The sequence below is a fragment of the Sus scrofa genome, chromosome 15 (genome assembly GCF_054392235.1).
Source record: "Sus scrofa isolate SSC_HxYL_T2T_F1_AM1 chromosome 15, Sscrofa_HxYL_maternal_Yorkshire_Landrace_v2.0, whole genome shotgun sequence".
In the NCBI taxonomy this organism is placed as follows: Eukaryota; Metazoa; Chordata; class Mammalia; order Artiodactyla; family Suidae; genus Sus; species Sus scrofa.
In genome coordinates this window covers 76504986-76526092 of record NC_139397.1, presented here as the reverse complement: position 1 = coordinate 76526092, position 21107 = coordinate 76504986, and the positions used below count along the sequence as shown (strand labels likewise).

General features: G+C 38.2%; 1 protein-coding gene across 4 annotated transcripts in view; it reads right to left on the bottom strand.

Annotated features, from left to right (window-relative positions):
* Nucleotides 1-17275, bottom strand: part of KCNJ3 (potassium inwardly rectifying channel subfamily J member 3) — a 159539-nt gene extending 142264 nt beyond the window's left edge. For 2 of the 4 annotated variants that reach the window (XM_003483648.5, XM_084998584.1), the window contains exons 1-2: nucleotides 16541-17275; nucleotides 6264-6480 (exon numbers count right to left, since the gene is read on the bottom strand). In XM_003483648.5, the coding sequence (XP_003483696.3) occupies nucleotides 6264-6480; nucleotides 16541-17245 (922 nt within the window). In that variant the 5' untranslated portion in view covers nucleotides 17246-17275. Of the gene's footprint in view, nucleotides 1-6263; nucleotides 6481-16432 lie in introns of all 4 variants that reach the window. The other 2 variants (XR_014829037.1, XM_084998585.1) reach the window with 2 other exon arrangements.
* Nucleotides 17276-21107: the final 3832 nt, after the last annotated feature.

The following is a 21107-nucleotide window of genomic DNA, read 5'->3' as shown; positions in this document are numbered from 1 at the left end:
GATTTAGAAGTACTATTATGAGAACTTAAAGAGTAAGCATTGAATTAGGAGACATCATAAAGAGAGAGCAAACACCAGGTACCTGCTACCTTGGAGCATTTACAACTGCTGAACCTCTACCTGGAAGCTCCATCAAAGCAGAGGGAATTGCTCTGCTCAAGATACTTTGGGCTGAACTCTCACCTTCTCACTGCAGCCTACCCTGACTTCCCTATATTCCCAATTCCTCTTCCCTTGCTTTATTTTTTTCATAGCATTTATTTTCTAACATTCTAAGCAAGCCGCTTCTTCATTTTGTTGTCTGATTTCCACATAAGAATATAAATACGCACAAGAACAGAAATTCTGTTTTGTTAACTAACGTATCCCTGAGGGTCTAGAATACGGTTTAGCCTTTAATAGGTGCTTAATGGGTATTTGTGAAATGAACAATTTAACTGGGTATAAAACAAACAAAAAAAAAGAGATGGGGAGGAGGTCTTGGAAAAAATAGCCATGTTTAATAATGACAAATTTTCCAAATGAGGATGTAATCTGAGGGTAAGATGATAAGTTGGTATTTAGACAAGTTGACTCAGAATTAAAATATCGACATCCAAGTGGGAAAATGTTCTGGAAATTAATGGCATATATAAAACCTTAGCTGATGAGAGATTCCATGGCTGGAGATAAAAGGAACTATGGACTTGTGAGTACTTTGTGGGTTCATTTAAAAAATAAATGAGTATCTAGGAGTTCCCACTGTGGCTCAGTGGTAACAAACCCTACTAGTATATATGAAGTTGTGGGTTCAATCCCTGGCCTTGCCAAGTGGGTCAAGGATCTGGTGTTGCTGTGGTATATGTCGCAGACACAGCTTGGATCCCTTGATGCTGTGGCTGTGGTATAGGCTGGGAGCTTTAGCTCTGATTAGACCCCTAGCCTGGGAACTTCCCTATGCTATGGGTGTGGCCCTAAAAAGACAAAAAAAAAAAAAAAAAAACAGTATCTCAGTTCAAAAGGAGGCAAGGACAGAGATCCAGGAAACATTTCTAGGAGAAATGGGGAGTAGGAGGAGGCAGCCGTGCAGCATATAAGGAACTATCAGAAGATATAAATTAGAAGAAACAGAGAAAGAGGGAGAGGGGGAATATGGTGTCTCTGAATCCCAGAAAGAATCTTGAGTATAAAGAAATAGTGGGATTGCAAATGTTTTTCATAAAGAAAGACCTGCCTATGTTTACAAGCAATAGAGTCAAAGGATTTTGGGTATTAGATGTTGTAAGAATTGGTGCTTGAGTCACAGTGATAAACATAACTGTAAAGGAGATGGTTCTGGAGAAGAATAAGGATGTTTTCCTCACAGACACCAAGAAAGAGAGAAGATAACCATGCGACAAGGATAAAGAGAGAAAAAATAAATGTATAAAAATTGAAGTGTCAAGTTCTTTTTGATAGACTAGGTGGAAGGATGGAATGACAAAGAAGGGATAGGACAGCTGGGACTGGGGGCATGGAAAGAAAGAAAAGGTCTAAAATAGATCCCATGGGGAGAGAGCCTGGGAGTGCAGAAAAGACAATTAAGAAGACTGCCAAATAGCAGCAGAGAGCAGATTGAAGTTTGAAAGCATCCAGTTCTAATGAGCCAAATCTGCAATGCTGTTTGCCTCTAGCAGTGCTCTCCCCCCAGGGAGAAGCAGCAAAGAGAACAAGAGTTAGAGGTAACCTATGTTTAGAAATTTGCTACAGGAGCCAAGAAGCAAAGGCTATTCATGAGAGTCAAATTTTGTGTTCTTCCTTGTAAGTACAGGCCCAACTTACCTGAAGCAAAGAAGGCAACCATCCCTGAGCCAGACCACTGGGGAATATTTCTAAGGAAGTGGGGAAGGTAATTATTGTGAGTCCTGAGCTGAAAGCTGAAACTTTCAAGGAAACAAGAAAGCTTCTCATTTTCTATCCCCCTTCTCACCACCACCACCACACTCATGGAGACTACAGCGAGGGAAGAAGCAAAAACTAAATGAGATCAGAAGATTCTTAACAGGTGACTACAGTGAAATGAGCAATTGTGTGCCTGGGTTGGAGCATGGGGGCTGTGTGGATACGTTAATATGCAAAAGCGGCAAGTATCTAGAGCTTTATATATTTTTTAGGAATTGGGGTCACTTGTTTTTAAATAAACTACAAGCAACCATCTAAAATAAAAATATGGGTATTATTTGTTACATACTGTTGGAGATTACTAAATAATTACTCTACCGTATAACTGCAGGCTTGCTTTTGAATTGAATCCCAACACTTGCTATTGATGCAACACAATCATCCAGAGTGCAGAGGTAACCCCACCCCACCCCATGACCTCCCTGACTTCTCCTCACCCCACTCTCCACATTGTTCACTCTGCTCTAACCACTGGCACCTTCTTTCAGTTCCTGGAATCAATCAAGCTGGTTCCCAACTCAAGTCCCTTGTATCAGCTGATTCTCAGGGTCTGCTGTGTCCTTGCTGCAGTCAGGCCCAGGATGTCCTTCTTTTTTATTTATTTATTTTTATTGAAGTGTAGATGATTTAAATGTTGTGTTAGGTTCAGGTGCACAGCAAAGGGATTTGGTTTATATATATATATATAATCTTTTTATACAGATTAAAAAATATATATAATCTTTTTTCAGATTCCTTTCTATTATAAGTTATTACAAGATGTTGAACATAGTTCCCTGTGCTATACAGTAGGTCCTTGTTGGTTATCTTTTTTTTTTTTTTTTTTGCCCTTTTAAGGCCACATCTGTAGCATATGGAAGTTCCCAGGCTAGGGGTTGAATCAGAGCTGCAGCTGCTGGTCTACACCACAACCATAGAAACTAGGGATCCAAGCTGTGTCTGAAACCTACACCACATCTCAAGCCAACACCGGCTCCTTAACCCACTTAGTGAGGCCAAGGATTGAACCTGCGTCCTCATGGATTAGTCAGGTTCGTTACCACTGAGCCAGAACAAGGAACTCCAGTTATCTATTTCATATGTAGTAGTGTGTATATGTTAATTCCAAACCAGGAGGTCCTTCCTGACAGATGGGTCTCTGCTTAGGTGTCACTTTCTCAGATATTTCCTAATCATCAACCTAAGCCTGGACTCCCTCTTTATTCTATAACCTTGTTTTGTTTCAGTTTTTATTTCTGACAAATTATTATGTGATAATAACAGGCTTATTCATTTTTTTGTTCTCCAGTCTTCCTCCTCTAATTAGAATATAAGCTTCATGAAGAAAAGGATTCTGGCTGTCTTGGTCACCACGACATTGTCAGCATTTCAAATATTTCCAAGCACACAGCATACATTCAATTACTTGTCTCGTGAATGAACGAATGATAAAAACTTAGTATTTTAATGCTAAATATGATGGATAGTTACACTGAGTAAACATTTAGTCACAAGCCTGTGCACTGAAGCACATTAGAGCTAAAATGGTATTATCACTGCCTCAAAACATCACCAAAGATCATATTTGTCATATATAAGAAAAAACATTATGAGAAAGTATTGTGAATGGAAAGATAAAGGAGGAAACATTATGAAAAATGAATCTAAATAAATCTCAGTAAAATTTTAAATGGCTCAGAGAGGTCTAGAAATATAGACAGACTTTGCACAGTTTAACCATGTGTGATTTAATTAGTGTATACATATGCATACAAAATACCAGATAAATTTTCCACAAAATAAATGCTATAAATTTTGAGTAATGTTTTTGCTGTTATGCTCACTTTATTAAATCTAAAAAATAGGCTTAGCTAAGAGGAAGCTGACTTTATCTCTTCTCCATAAAAAGCAATCTCTAAATAAGAAAGTCAGTCCTAGTCAAGTTTTCACATTTTCTGTGGAAAGTAGTCTTTGCCAGTTCACTATTTTTAAAAAAGTGGGGGGGGATAGTAAAATGAAATGTACAGTTCAATGAATAATTTAATGTGGTAAAACTCTAAATGACTTTTCATAGAATATCATTTAACCACAAGTCTCTGAAATCTGACGAAGGCACATCAGTTAAGAAAATATAGGTACATTTTAAAAACAACCTGTTTCAATATTCCCTTAAGATGCCTATGTAGGAAGCCAAAATTCAAAAGAATTAATGAGTAAAGAAACCTCAGGCAAATCAAAATTGAGAGCCATTCTACAAAATACCTGGACTGTACCCTTCAAGTGCCTTAGGGTGAAGAACACAAAGTAAGGTTGAGGAACTGTTCCATCTTGAGACTGAGAAGACAGGTAAACAAATGAAGTCATAATCTTAAATTGATACTGAACCAGAAAAAAAATAGTTATAATGGAAATTACTAGGACAACTGAAAAAAATCTGAATGTGGGCCATGAGCTAAATAATAGCATTGTATCATTGTTTAACATCCTGATTTTTATTCTTAATTGCACCAAGATTTTGTATTTAAAAAGTTCTCATTCTTAAGGAATACATACTAACTAGAGATAAGTAGGAAAAATGAATGGAAAGATAGATAGGTAGGCCAGTAGGCAGGTAGATGGATAGATAGGGCAAGTGAAAGATTTCTAAAACTCTCAAGTGAAAAAGAAATTTCATTCATGGCAGTGATTAGAATAATAATACGCAATTAATAAAGTATAACCAGCTGTGTCAAAGATATGTTATAAAAAATAAATCAATATAAAAATCTGCTGTTTAAGCTCTAACAATATATTATTACCTCAACAAATGAGATGAAAACTGAAATTTAAATGTAAAGATTTCTTGAACTTGAAGGCTTTATAAATTGGTTTCATTATTTATCAACATATGACATTTTAGAAATATATTATGACATCATTTCAATCTGAATTTAAAAAAAACCTACAGAATTTAAACCATAAGAGAGTTCACAGAAATCAAATTCCAGAGGTTGATTGATGAAATGTCTTTATCAATGTCTGCACTGTTCTTAAAAAACTTAAATTTTAAAGTGAAGCACTAGTGATAATAAATTAATAGTAATACAAGTAGCTTCAGGTGTTATTATATCATCCGCATTTGAAAGAGAAGGGAAAGAAGTTTATGGAGATTAAGTATCTTGCCCAAATTGCAGATAGGTGTTATGTAACAGATGTACAAAGATTACAATGGCTTTCCTCCCTCTGGTCCTTGGACAAAGCTTTATAGCAAAGTGGGTGATTCTTTCATTATGTAACATCTTCCACCTTTGCATAAGGTTTGAATGCTTGTATGCTATTATCAATGTTATTTTCCATGCTATAGTTTATACATAATAATTAGCATTTTAAGATTATTAGAATGACATTGGTAGAAAGAATTGAAAGCAAAAATATTTCTTGCTTTCTCCTTACTTGTAGAAAGAGTAAAATTCAAGATGAAAGAAAGAAAGAAGGAAAGAAAGAAAGAAACAAACAAACAAACTAATTATGTGGATATTTCATTATTAGTCTTGAGCATCCTGTAGGTTCCAAACCAATTGGCAATGCTTAGGCCCCAAACAGTACCACTCTGACTTATTGTTTCTTTCCTTTGCCAACCTTATTCTCCTCAGAGAGCATTAAATTGTGAGTGTTCAGGGCATACCAATGTTACGCTGCATCTTAAGGGATAACATACAGCACATAGCTATATCAAACCGGAAAAAAAAAAAAGATGATTTTCTTTTGAAAAAATTTTGGTCAAGGTTCTGCTGGGGAAATCTACTGACCCACTTTGAAATTAAAATGCTGTTTCAGTGTACACGCACGCACACGCGCACACGCGAGCGCGCGCGCGCGCACACACACACACACACACACACACACCCACACCCACAAGGAATTTTCCACTGAGGCTGCACTTAGTAGCATATCAAAGCTCTATCAGTGACACTTGAATCACCATCCCTAAGGCAAATTCTTGCATGCTGAGTTCAGGCTGCTCACTAATTACCCTGAATTTATTTTAACCTTAAATCTTAAAAAAAAAAAAAAAAAAAAAAAAGGAATGCAGGAAATCCAATTCTGCAATTAAACTAGAACATCATAATCATTTCTAGAAGTCATCTCAGCTTCCTTTATTTTGCAGTACTTCTGAGTTAACATTACATGTGCAATCACCACAACAGTAAATCTTCGTTTTCAAAGCAGTGTCAACTTAACATTACAAATAAATAAAAGGCAAGTCATTACTTTCATTACTGCTAATTGAGACATCTAGCCCAATCTATGATCGGTATTGAGCATATCATATAATGTTATTACAGAATAAAGAAATGTGATGGCATATCTATGTTTTTACTTACCAGTTGTTTCCACAATGCCTTCTAGGATGACGACAATCTCGAACTGTTCACTTTGCATGCTTCGCTGGGATAGGTCATAAAAGGGGCTTTTGGCATCGATCACGTGGCAAATCGTGAGGGGGGAAACAAGAAAAAGTTGATCTGCCCCTGTACTAAAACCTACATCCAGTTCAAGTTGATCAAGGGGAAGGAACTCACCCTCAGGTGTCTGCCGAGACTAGACAAGCACACAGAAAAAGAGAAGAAATCACCACTTGCACTGAAATTTTCAAGGCAGCCCAACAGTAATTTACATCATTGCCAACATTCTGCGCTATCAATCATCTGCAACAAAATCCAAACAAATCATTATGCAGCTATATTCCAGCAAATGGGCTGAAATACCACATAGCTCATGTGGAACATACATGCATTATTTATAATACACGACTTACTATAATTACCATTCCCTAACTCATGAGCTTTGGAGAAATGCCTGGCCCAACAATGGTTGTTAACACAAATTGTGGAACCGAGTGTACATGTGCTACTGCTTGACATAAATCACTAAATGATAACTCATTACATGCCAGATGTTTTTTCCTTAAAAAGCTAATAAGTAGGCAATTCTTATAGTTTGTTAATGCTAAAAAAAAGAGTTGATTATAATTTAAAATGATTTATTGCATTATTATAAAGCAAACATAATAATTTATTTTCCCAAGACCTTTGAGAAGTAACAATAAGATATAAACTAGAATAGAAGAGTCAAGAGGTTATCATATTAAATATTAAATAACATTATGTACACAACAGCTCAGATAATAAAAATAAAAGCAGATGCTGTTAGGTAGTGGTTTCCAAACTACTAATAAACTGCAATGAAGTTGTTTATTCCTCTATGTATTTGATGAATTGTAAAAACAGTGAAAATCTGTACTAAACTGAATATCTTTAAAGCAAAAGTGCAGTTTTAAAAAAATCTCTATTAGCAAATTTGTAGTTTACTGAAACTTCCATAAAGCAGTGGCATTCGGTATCAATATAAATCACTATAAAGCTTAATTCAACAAACTGCTTTCATGCTTAAAAGAAAATTAAATATGATTATTAACAATTAGCAAACCATGAAAGTGAACTTATCTTTCTTTTCTATTCATTTTCCATATCTGTTGCTTATACTCATGTATAAGCAAATATTTGAGTTTATTTGATGATGATGGTAAAATAAAATCTGGGTTAAGAAGCTGCATATAGAAAAACTGGAGTGGAGAGAGGATTGCTGCTGGTTGAATGGGGCTTGGAGGAATCCAATATATTTTAAGAGACTCTTTGCAAAGCTAACTTGAAAAGAAGTTATCTGTAACACTGTCTATCCAATAAATAAGTAGACCGAAGGCAAAATCTTGACCCTCTGGGTTCCAAAAAAAGATATTGGCTTTGTAATGAGTCTGAAAACACTGAAAACTGTAGTTTAGTAAGTGTCCTCCATAGCAAAACAGAACCAAGAGTTTGAAGCTGGTCATGGATTGCTATGGCAGCAGTTGCAGAGCCTCAAAAGCAGAAAGGCTACTTTGTAATTACTGATACTCAGAAGTTTTACTTCTGCAGAAAGAAAAGTCCAATGAAAATATCGAGAGTATTTTTCTTTTCTGCCTTGTAGGTAGTTGATTAAAAAAGAAGAAGAAAATGATTACTGACAGACAAAAATATGGCAAAACCTGATGGTGCAAGAATAAAAACAGCAGCTCTAACAACCAATGCTGGAGAAAACTGGGCATTCCTAAGCCAGTAGAAGTCACCTATCTTTTTATACATATTCTCAAATTGGTAAAATATGGATGAGACCAGCATCTTTCCAACTACACAGTTGTATAGCAAAGTATTGATTAATATGGCAAAATAAAAGCCAAACAAAAAACAAAAATAAATAAAAACAAAAGTCTGTGTCATTGTTCTTTCGTCTACTAAGAACAGGTGCTATATAAACACAAGGTGGTATTCTGATGTTTATAATTAGTGAACAGAATTTGGGTCATTATACTAACTATTCTAAACTCTGCTTTTTCTTCATGAAATAAAATATTCACAAACATAATTTTTTAAACTCAGTATCCCATTTACTTTAAAATAATTTCCCCCAAAAAATGTTTTTTCTAATTTTTATTTATACAAAAACTAAAATTCATCTTCCTTATTTATATATGTTATTTATAGTTGTACCTCATTCTTAGACAAAGCTATTAGCTTCTATTATTCTCTGCTCATTCAACAACCCATGAAAAGAAGTGGCCTAGAAACAGACAGGCTATCAGGAGAATGCCAACCTAGAATAAGAAATACTTTATTTTTAGCAAAGCAGTTGATTCATATGTAGGTAATTTAGACTTAAATATGCATGAATCTGTTGCATTCAGAGTGCAGGTTATCTTCTGATTTTAAAAACGTGTTCCATATTCTCAAAATTATGCCTATGCACCCACCCCACGTGCTTTATATCCTACCCAAATCTTGGCAGAAACAAAGTTGACAATTGCACCTATTCTGTGATACTATGGGGAAAGTAATACTTCATTTCTTTGAAAGATATTCTCCACACTTACATATTTTTCAGGTAAGTGAAATTCACTACATATTCACTGAAAATTACTATCCAGTGGATAAATCTTTCTGTAAATGACTCTGAGATACTGCATATAACCACAATTTTATCCTTCCAGTCTTCTTCCTTTTTGTTAGGACAACACATATTTCCACTATCAATATGCTTACCTCGTGATTTTTGTTTGCTGTGATAGATTGGGAAGTCCATTAAAAACTGTGAATTAAGCAGCTTTTCTATTCATAGGAGTGAAGGGTGTATGGCAGGTGCTTAGAGCAGTGGAATTGTTTGAAGTCTGAGCTCCTGACCAGAGCAAGCTTATCTTATCACTGCTCAGGCAAACATGATGTTCCAGAAACCATCATATGCCTACCAAATACATTTTCAGAAGCATACACATTCTCCTCTAGACTTAAAAGGAATTCTAATCTAATTCTGGTGCAATTCCATAGATTTCCCTGGAGCAAGGGGGTAAAAGGCCTATGTTAGTTTTAAGTATCTCAACTTATGTTAAGTGGAATTAGAGGAGTGTTAAGGAACTATAATACACATATGAAAGACACAAAGGAAAAAAAGGAGGTATGCATGTGCCTTTAAAAAATTAAGGTATGATCTGTACCTTAAGTATGTAATAAATGAGTAGCACTGATATTTCATCCATTTCTAATTCTCTTATGGCATATTTCACCCAGAAATTTTGATAATAGGCAGAAAAAAAATTTAGATTTAAAAAAACAATTTTACCTTTGTTCATTATGTCATCTTAAGAATTATGACAAAAGAAGAAATCTTTCGTTATTAGAGCAGTTTGCCCTTGGTCTACATTATCTACTTTAGCTCTATAAAGCTCCTAATTCCAAACAGAAGACAAAACTATGATCATTTCCTAGATAAAAATATGTAAATAGACATGATCGAGATCAACAATAATTCAAAACAATTGCTAAAGGTTAATACTGATGCAGTAGATTATTAAAGTTTCTAAGGCTGATTTTGCTTGATGAATCATTTAGAATCTTGATACTATTGAATAAACAAGTGGGGAAAAGATGAAAGAAAACATTTCATGGAAAATTGGTAATTCTTATAAATTTAAAACATAATTTGAAAACCCTAGGACTTGAGAATAGCTTCCATTCAACTTTTATTTTCAATTGTATGGAATATTTTTGAGAAAGAAATAAAGATCTTTATGCCATCTTAACACCTTTATAGTTGGTTGCATTCTAGTGAATTCTGGGAATTAGAAAAATCAAGGAAATATGAGGCATAAAGTTTGTTTAAATGTATTGTCCCCCCAAAAATTATAAGTAGAACATCATGGACTTTTCAAATGATTTTGTCCAATTTAGGTTTTGGCAATAATTTCTGTTATCCTTCTTAATAAAAATATTGCTATTAAAATGTAGTGTTTCTATTATACACACTTCAATTATATGCCACATGAATCTGTGCCTAGAACTTAAGGTTTGTTGTCTCATTCTACAGTCACAGGTTTGTTGTCTCATTCTACAGTCACAGGTACTAATTTCAAAGAAGCAGCTAATGCCAAATGACTTTGAATTCCCTTAGAGTCCAAAAAGGTCTGCAAGATAATCAATCACAAATTCTGTCTACAGGTGGAAAAAGAATCAAAAGTCACAGATGCCTAGAAGGGATTATCATGGTCATGCACTTTACAGACAAATAGCTTTCTTATTACAGATAAAAGACTGCTGAGTACATATCCAAAGACACACACACACACACATATACACACTAAGAACTGCCCTTGTCAGAAGCAGATCAACATTTAGCCATCCTCCTTCTGGGAGATTTGTGATCAGCTTCACACATTCATTCAGCACAGACACGCTTCACCAATACAATCAATCTCTTTGCTGCCTCTCTCCTATCTCTCTAACCATAACTGTGTTCTAATTATAACCACTGAACTTCTTTCTAGCTCAGATGGAAGATAGGGGAATTTTGAAAAAAAAAAAATTAAAGGAACCCTTTAGTCACTAACATTGGGCTCAAGAGATGTACCTCTCTCGCATTCTAAGGCTTGATCTACGCCCCACCACTTTTCACAAGTCTCCACTGGAAAAGGCAATGAGGGCCAGTGGTCCAGAAAGGAGAAAGAAAAGTAGATTTGAAGATAGAAGGGCAGCTCTTCTTGCCTATCACCTCCTCACCATTTTATCTTTAATTTTACTTCCCTCTTTAACTGTGTCTCCATATATGTTGAATATATTCTGAAGTCAGAAAGAAATGAGCCAAAAGCAGGTACCAAGATAAAGAACTATGCCTTCTGACTCAAAACAGTTATGATAATAGTTTTGGGCCTCAGACCAAATTTAAGTGAGAAAGAGAAGAAAGTGAACCTAGAATTTCATCTAGATAGTCTACATTTAAATTGTAGGTTTCTTTTGACTCCTTAAGTTTGAAACTCCATCAATACTCAGGTGAAAACAATATGACCAACATCAAGCCTAAAATAGAGATTTTTATTGCTAAGCCAAATATCCTCTAAGATATATTCATTCATTTGCCTGAAAAGAAAGTAACTTATAGAATGGAATGTAATTTATCTTGTGATGAATTTTGTGAGACTTTTATACCATTCAAATGAAAGAACAGCTCTGTAATTCCTTGAGGACTTTTTACGGAATTTATAATAACCATGGCCAGGATTTGTAACCCTATTTGCACATTCTCCTCCTACTCACCAAACACCCTCAAATCCACCAAGTGCTTTTTCCTGCTTCTCTTCATCATTTGTTCTTACCTACTGCTGTTTATTTGTGGGTCTTTATGTCCTCATTTCTGTTCACACTGTATTCCCCTGAGTACAAGCCACCCTGTACTTTTCAGGAACCATATTAAAAATAAACAAATCAAAACAAATAAAACAACATATTACTCCTTTTTAAAAAAAGAATAATAATTATAACCTTTAAAAAGAACCCAAGTTCTATACCTATTACAGAATTATTGTACTTGTGCCAGAGAAAGCAAAGCTAGACTAAATAAGAACTTAGTTTTTTAAAAGACACAACAAACCCACCTCAAAAAATTCACTGGCCATTATAAGATCTAGTGTCAAGAGTTCTGGGGTAATCAGTCTTAGACTCCTTGAATATTTTTGCCAACTACTTGTATAACTTTCAGAAGAAGAGTTTTTAGTAGATATTCATTTGCGAATTTATTTTTTAAAAGGAGGTAGCCAACTATCTTAAGATTAAAATAAACTGCAAATTGGTCAAAACCAATTGCAGAAAAGAGTTAGTCATACAAATAGGGTCATATAGAGTCAAAACCATAATTGCATTTAAGTGCAAGATACAGAATGAAGACAATCTAATAAATATATGAAAAAAATCAGGAATCACAGTGGTTAAAAGATTCACATAATGTTAAGACATATGAAGAGGAAAAAGAGCTTATTAGTTTTACAGAGGACAATTTTGTTTTTTATTGCATCTGCACTGACCGCATTCATATGTGGAAGCCAGAAAGCATCCAATTTTGAGTATCCATATAAATGTAGAGCAGAAAGATGACTATAAAAATAATGTATGTGATACATTAGAAGATAACTCTTCAGCATTTCCTTTCATTAAGTGAAAGTTAAGGGTTGCATAGCTGACCTCCTAGAAAAGAAAGGTGATGACTATTTGCAATGAATAAAAATATGAAGATATAAAATGATATTTCCATGAGAAAAACTTATCCTTATCTTTTAATTTCAAAATATGGGTCTAACAATAGTTGATTTTATCTTTACTTTATGTAACTAAGGTTTGACTGGGTGTCTATATAAGATGTAAGCCTAGGGCAGTTAACCATTAGCATTAGATTTACAGAAAGGAGTGAGATTTCCAAAACCTTTAAACCCAACACTAAATTACAGGGTCCAATGTTTCAACCATTAATTTCAACTTCCTAATGCAAGATTTTTATTAAAACTTTAAACTGGATATTATATTAACATGACCATTCTATTCATTAGTTCCTAAATTCTAGGTTAGAAAAAGAAACAACTAAAATAAATTGAGGATTCAAATAAAACATCAATATAGGGGTGAAAAGAAGAAAACAGAACATTCATCTTAAAGGAGCTTTGTATAGCTGTATTTAAAATAACATAAAATTTAAAGGATAACTTCTAATTATATTCTTAAATTCTTATTTAAACTGCTTTATTCTTTTCTAAGTATAAAAAGGACTGATCATTCCATTCATGAAGTTGGAAGATCTATATTTGAATAGTGAAATAAATTTCAGTACCTGCAAGCTTAGAAGACAGGAAGAATTGAAATAAAATTTACTTTCCTATATGTTAACAATTAAAAATTAGGCAGAAAAGTTATTTTAAAAACTTCCACCAAAACTTAGAGAATTCAAAAATATGCATGGAAAATTTCATAATAGCAAGGATTAGAAAGCCATATGGGAGTTCCCGTCGTGGCGCAGTGGTTAACAAATCTGACTAGGAACCATGAGGTTGCGGGTTCAGTCCCTGCCCTTGCACAGTGGGTTAACGATCCGGCGTTGCCCTGAGCTGTGGTGTAGGTTGCAGACGCAGCTCGGATCCCGCGTTGCTGTGGCCCTGGCGTAGGCCAGTGGCTACAGCTCCGATTCAACCCCTAGCCTGGGAACCTCCATATGCCGCAGGAGCGGCCCAAGAAATAGCAACAACAACAACAACAAAAAAGACAAAAGACAAAAAAAAAAAAAAGAAAGCCATATGCATGCTAGTACTGTTTCTTCAAGAATAGAAAGTGCTTTACAATCATCAAATAGAATTCTTATCTTAATACCAATAAATAAGCTTTTAATTCAGCAAATGAGAAAACAGTAATAGAAAAATTTAAATGAAATTAAATTAGGTAATAGGAAGAACTTATATAGGCTATAATTACTACTACTAAATATTGTTTTCTTAAATTTCTATATATTTCTCTGTATTAAAGATACATAAATCTTTAGCACATAAAAATATATAAATTTTAAGACTCAAACAGGTTAAGAGAAGAAACCTGAATATGTGTAATAATAATAAGAATGCATAGGAATGATATCAAAATATTATGGCTTTAAGATTTTGGTATAGCTTCTCTTTAAAAACATAGTTGGCTGTTTTAGGTCACTTCATCTCAGTCCCTAAGAGAAAAGGAGAGTAACTTATTAAAGACAGATCTTCCCTCTAATTTTGCTGAATGTTATTAGTTTCCTAATAAAACACAACTCCTTTTTAATGAAATCTAAGGAAATGACAAGAAATATGAGAATTCACTTTAATCACCATGGCTACAGGAAAAATCAACTTCCAGCAAACTACACTAATTGGCTGGATGAAGAGCTGCCATGGATCAACCCTCTTCCTTCACAAAAAAAGCAGGACAAAATTTCATGATAATTTTGTTTAAATATAAATGGATGCCACATACCAGTAACTTTTACTTTTAGCACTGATATCTTCCCAACAAAAGTAAAGAATTAGATAAGAATATTATACCTATTGTTTTAATTAGATGTTTTCATCACCTTGTGTTAATATAGCACCTTGCTCCAGATTTTCCAACACTCAAAATCTTTACTTTTTAAAATCAGGACACTCCTTTTGGTATATATGGTACATGGCCTTATGCATAAAAATCACTATCGGTGTCCTAAACCACTGCAGAAACTAGGTGATTCAGATTCACTACAATATTGTAAAAACAAAAACCAACACCAAAATCTGCCATTTAGATTAATTCTAATTATTTCTGGCTTTGTTAAAATACAACTGGACAAAGTCTAAAAATATCTAAAATATGTTTCCTTAAAAAGATATTTGTTTTAATAGATGCATTTATATGTTTGAAAAACTAAAGAGCAGCAATAACTGACCTTTAAAGCCTAATTTTAGGTTTCTAATAGACCAATCAATCTAATAAACTACTCTTCCGTAAGAATCTCAAAGTGACATATAAGAGTTTCTTCCATGATGAGACTTTTGCCCTATATTAACAAAGTGTGCCTGGTAGGCCTACTTATCCTAAAAGGAGTTACATACCTTGTTCTGTTCATAGAAACAGGCACATACAACAAGCACCCCTGCAACAAACATGGCTACAACATGTTTAGCCTGATCCAAACAACTCAGGTCAAATAGTGGTACTCAGCACAATATATTACTATAAATTAAAAGAAAAAAAATGACATGCAGCTCATTGGAGTTGTTTATAAAGAATATGATCTACTCAAATTACTTATTCACAGTTAATTAACATATACATCAGTATCAGGTTGAAATTTTTCCACTAAGCTACACACAATGTTTATTTACTGTGTATAGCATAGTAAATATGCATATGATGTGGAGTGACAGGACAACTCGGCTGCTTTAATTCTAACTCTATACTGAGCAAGATGGTCAAGTGTGATTAGGGTAAGACCTTACAAACGTAATGAAAATGACACAAGAGCCAAACTTTTTAAAGCACACTGGATCACTTTTAAATACCATCTAAACTAAGGCTGTGTAAAACAATATAGATTTGTAGAGTAGAGAGAGACATTAAAAGCAAAATCTCAACTTAAATAGTTATCAGAGTTTCATTTTATTAATGCCAAGTTCTGAATGGGGCTATGGTTTTCTATGCAATCTCGGATAAACTTTTAAGATTTCAATGAGGTCATCTTTTTCAATTTAGGAACATCTGAAAACCACCTAAGGTGAATCCCTCAAAAAGATGAACTGTAAATAACATATAGAGAGCTAGGCTTGTATTCCTCATTCCCAGACTCTAATTGGTTGAGTGATTAGGTGGTCTTCTCTTCTTGTTTGTAGTAGTGCCCTCTAACGACTGGATGTACCTTGCCTTAATAATCACTCCATAAGCAATTTGTTTTAGCATTTTACATTGCTGATGGTAGGAAGCAATCTTCTTTAATGGATGCTGAAAAGCTTCAAGTGAAATCTGTAAATTGACAAAGGCTTCATAGAAACAGGCAATTAAGAATAAAATTAATAAGACACTCGACAGGAAAAGCACTCATGCTTTCATAGAATACTTCTCTAGGAAAATAAGTAGTAAAAACAAAAATTGAAAACAACCAGGTGTTGCTTCTTCCACTTTATAAACTGCTTCTCTGTTCTGTGTGTTTGTTAAAAAGGTGACCACAGATAGTGTAAATGTTATTGGATCTGAAGCTATTGCTTTCCACCTGCTAATACTATGGGGGGGGGGGGGGATAAAGAAAATCCATAAGTGAAAACTGAAGCAAGTTCAGCACCTTTTTCTTCAAACAAGAGCTGTTCAGTTTTAATTCTTCAGGTTTACTGGGGCAGTGTACCGACAGCAAATCAAAAGATCTCTAAAGAGCAAAGCGGCAAGGGTAGAAAAGAGAACAGGGCACCTTGGACCTCAGGGGTCTAGGAGCCAAAACCACTCTGTTACTAGTCCAGAAAGTGATAAGTACATTCGATGAATATAATTAGAATAAAACAAAATAAATGAGCAGGAGAGTGAGTGGGAAAAGAACAGAACTGTCTATTGTACTCTTTGCCCAATCTCCACCTCTAAGTCCCCAACTCCCAAGAAAGGAAGTTTACCTGTAGCGATAGGTAAGACTAGGAGCCTGACGGTGGCTCTCAGATGAGTTAATTCCCAAGTTTGAGGGTTGGCAGTGGCCAGGTGGGGAAGGGGCGGGCAGCACTTACTTTGAGCAGCTTACAGCGGATCTGCGCGGAGACCATGTGGCTGTTGCGCAGGTTGCCCACTCGGAACATGAGCGTGAGTTTTCCGTCCCTCATAGAGATCACCGCGTGCTCGCTAAACATAAGGGTCTCCGCGCGCTTCTTGGGCTGGGACATCTTGATGAACATGCAGCCTATGAGGAAGGCGTCCACGATGGAGCCGAGAATGGACTGGAAGAGGAAGAGGATGATGCCCTCAGGGCACTTGTCGGTGATGTAACGGTAGCCATAGCCGATGGTGGCCTCGGTCTCGATGAAGAAGAGGAAGGCGGAAGGGAAGTTATAGACATTGGCCACGCAGGGCGTGTAGTTGCCGACGTGGGCTTTGTTCAGGTCGCCCCGAGTGTAGGCGATCACCCACCACATGGACGCCATGAAGAGCCAGGCCACGGTGTAGGTGAGGATGAAGATGAAGAGGTTCCAGCGCCACTTGAGGTCCACCAGGGTGGTGAAGAGGTCCGAGAGGTATCGGCTCGTTTCGCTGCCCAGGTTGCCGTGCTGGACATTGCACCGGCCGTTCTTGTCCACGAACCGCTGCCGCTTCTTCTTGGGCACAAGCTGCTGCTGCTGCGGGCCCTGGCCCGGGCCCTGGGGCTGCAAGCCCGAGCCGCTGGACGAGGTGGTCACTACCTGGTAATCGTCCCCAAATTTCCTTCGGAGTGCAGACATAATACGGAGGGGCGAGCCAGATTCAAATGCGAAGCAAAGGCGCAGGAGCCGAGCGCTGCAAACCAGCACCAATAAGGAGGTGGGGGCGGGAGAGAAAGGGGGGACAAAAGCGAGCGCGCCTGTGGTGGTGGTGGGGGGGCGCGCCCGGCAGGTAGCTGCAGTTTCTGCCCCCTGCACACGTTTCTCCTCCCCTGGGACGGAGGCTTTCTCTCCACGCTGAGTCTTAAAAAAAAAAAGTGTTCTTCCACACTCAAGGCAGGAAGGCTGCAAGGACCAGGAACCCAAGCGCAAATTTGCCTACAAGCTTTTCCAACCTTCTCTTTGCTTCCCCCACCACCGACATCTCTGGGGCCACCTCTTGCCTTCCCGCAGCCCTCCTGACTATCCTGCAGCACTCTCAAACTGTTTTTAAATTAATGCCTTGACAAACGAGTTCCACCCCACCTGCCAACTCGTCAGGCTGCCGAAGATGCGCTACCTGCTCGGACCAGACCCTCCCCCCCTCCCCGGCGCTCCCCGATCGCCCGCCCCCCCCGGACGGCTCCCGGCTCCCCCCAGCGCTCCCGCCTCCTATCTTTTGGCCAAAATCCCGCCCAAAGGCATGTCTGCCCCGCACGGGTGCAGCAGCCCCTACCCACGCCCTCCGGGCTCAGAGTCCCTGCTCCGGACTCCAGAGACGCGTCCGCCTACGGTCCACCGGCCGCCGAGTTTTTGCGGGCGCCACAGGGCCCTCGGGCTGACCCTCAAGGGCCCCTAAGCCGCCCCCGCGCGCGGCAGAGACGCGGCGGTGCGCTAAAACCGAGCACTCACCGAAGGGGAGAGGGCGGGAGGCGGTTCAGCCGGCGCCAGCGGCTGCCTGGCCTCGCACTCTGGACTCAAGGCTGTTTTTCTCGCCCCCACTTTTCCTGGTACACCACGATGGGCGCCAATGCAGGTCCCCCAAGCTCCGCACCTTCCTGAGGGCACTACGCTGCCCTCACCAGAAGGATCCTGGTGCGCCGGGCACAGACCGACTTGGGATCGGGACTTGAGGGTTCCTTGGAGCCGTGCTCTCCTAGCAGGCGACCACGGTACTGTTTTGGGGGGTTTCAGCCTCGGGCCGTGGGTCAGACTCTCGGGTTAAAAACCAGCGCCGCTCCTGCTTTTTCCTCTGCTTCACGGTGACTTCCTTTTCCTCTTCCCTCCTTGGTCTCCCACTCCTGGTCCGCACCTCTGTGGCCCCGGCTAGAAGAAGCGAAGCGCAAACAGGGGGCGGCGGGAGAGTGGTGTATGTGTCGGTGCGTGTGATCAGCTGCAGAGCCGCGCTAGCCCCGCCTGTCCCTGCCTTCCCCCGCTGTTTCACCAGCCTGAATTGCACCTCCGCGCCTCAGTTGAGCCTGCAGTGTCTGGCAGCTCAGGAAAAAGCGAGACCCTCCAATGAAAAGCGACTCTAAATCTGCCCCCCTAAGCTAACCAACTCTCCTTCCTCGCCCCCCTGCATCAGGCATAAAGTCCCCAGCAAGCAGCAAATGCTGCTCTTTGAAAGAAGTACAGTATGCCTCTATAACTATGGCTCTTATTTAAACCCGGATGCCTGGGTTTGGGGAGCATCATAAACAGAGACCCCAAATGGCTTCAAGATAGGCATGTTCAGAACTCAGAGTTTCAAGTAGCAGAAGGGGCTCAAGATGGGAACAGAGAAGAGGGGAGATACTCATAGGAAAGCTCACAACACTGCTGAAAATGGCTCTATTAGAAAGGCTCAGAATGCCCGGAGTCAATGTGTGGCTGTAATTGAGAAAAGGCGGCTGGATTGTAATGTCCCAGGCCTGGCAGTTAATGGATGGGGCAAAGTGCAGAAATAGCTAATATAGTGCCCATGCGTAAACATCAGCTTATTTACCGCATTTCATGTTTGTTTTAAAATGCCATGGTCTTTTATGGCATGTTCCATTCAGTCCAGATACACAAAATTGATTTTGTTGGAAAATCATCAAATGGTAGGGTTGTAAAAGCAAGGGGGTGCTGTAAGACTCCTCTGCAAAGGAAAATAAGGTCATAATCATTCTACTAGTTCTCTGCCAGTAAGTGCTCCCTTCTAAGTCTTTACCCCTAAACCTTAGCGTTTGGGAAGCCCTGCACCTCGTCAGCCCTAGGTAGAAAACTCTTTCTCTGCCATTTGATTCAAACATTTATCCTGGGTTACAGACTTTGCCTGCAGGCTCTGTGATAAGAGGTCAGTGACTGCAATTCTTTAGGATTACATAAAAGGGGAAAGTGACACTGTGGGAGGTGGAAACTGCTCTGGGCCTGAATCATAAGACTTGATATGAGTTCTGGCCCTGCCATTTACAAACTGTGTGACCCTGGGCAAGTTGCTAAATATCTTTGATCCCCAACTTTCTATTCACAAAAACTGGAAGTTTGAACATCTTCCCAAAGTTGGTACCTGAAAAAGAGAATGCCTGTGGTTATATTAACTACTTTTGCTGTGAAGGATGTCATATCCTGGGCTGTAAAGTTGCAATAAGGCCAAGAGACAAGAAATGAATGTTTGGAGTTGGCCCCATGCTGTGAGCTAACACATATTCTTCTCTCATCTCTGTCTACTCTCCCGCTAAATCATGGTGCCCTTGCCAAACTAGCTTCTTTCAATTCCTAAAACCCACTGAACCACAATCTCCATCCTGCACCTTTGCCTATCTGTGTTCTCTTTTTGGAATGTTCTTATCCTGGCACTCTGTGTTGCTGACTTCCTGAACTCAGCATGAATGCGTCCTCCTCAAGAAGCCCCTTCACTAGCCTCCCAGGTACTCCCTATCATATGGCTAGTTCATTGATATGGTTTCTCTATCCACCTCCATCAGAGTCCTGGAATGTAAGGGCAAGAACTTGAGCTGTCTTGTTCACTGCTAGACCCCCAACACCTAGAGCATTACCTGTTACATACTAGGTCCACAATAAATATTTGTTGGGTCAATAACATGCATCAATCTACATACATCATTAGAAACACCACATACAGTAGTGCAGAATTAAAAGTCATCACTAAATCAAGTCACTTAAATAATTTAAAGTAAAAGAATACATAAATTTTAAGAAAGTAATTCTTCCTGTGCTTGTTAGCTTTAGAACTGGTATTCAATCAGCTGCAAATCCTTTTCATTGTCCCCCTGTAATATCTCTCTTTAAAAAATGCTACTTTCTTCAAATTCCCATTTCATTTTAGGCCCAAAGTCAAATAATGTTCTTGCCTTCAGTCTCTTACTCCTTCAAATTGTGCTACTTAGTATTACTAGTTCCTTAGAATCATGTATATGATTAGCAGTGGCTTTGGAAACCAAAGAGCTCTCTGATTATTTCATTTGGTTATTTTATTTTCTTGTTTGTTTGTTTTTTGCTTTTTAGGGCTGCACCCTCAACATATGGAGGTTCCCAGGCTAAGGGTCAAATCAGAGCTACAGCCACTGGCCTACTCCACAGCCACAGCAATTTGGGATCCAAGCCACATCTGTGACCTACACCATAGCTCACGGCAAAACCAGATCCTTAACCCACTGAGCAAGGCCAGGGATCGAACCTGCAGCCTCATGTTTACTAGTTGGATGGATTCATTTCTGCTGCACCACAATGGAAGTGCCCGATAATTTCATTTTCAAGCTTTTAAACATTCCCACCTTTTGAAAAAACACTTTTCTATGAAAAACCTTCCCCATTCCCAATAATCAAGTTTATAAGCAAATAATTTTATGCTTCAAGAGACATGGTCTAGTCCAGGGATCAAAAAGGGAAAATGCCAATGTCACAGTTACAGAGCTAATAAGTGGAAACTTTGAGATTTGAACCCAAGATAATGTATCTCCAGAAGCTGGCTGCTCTGCCA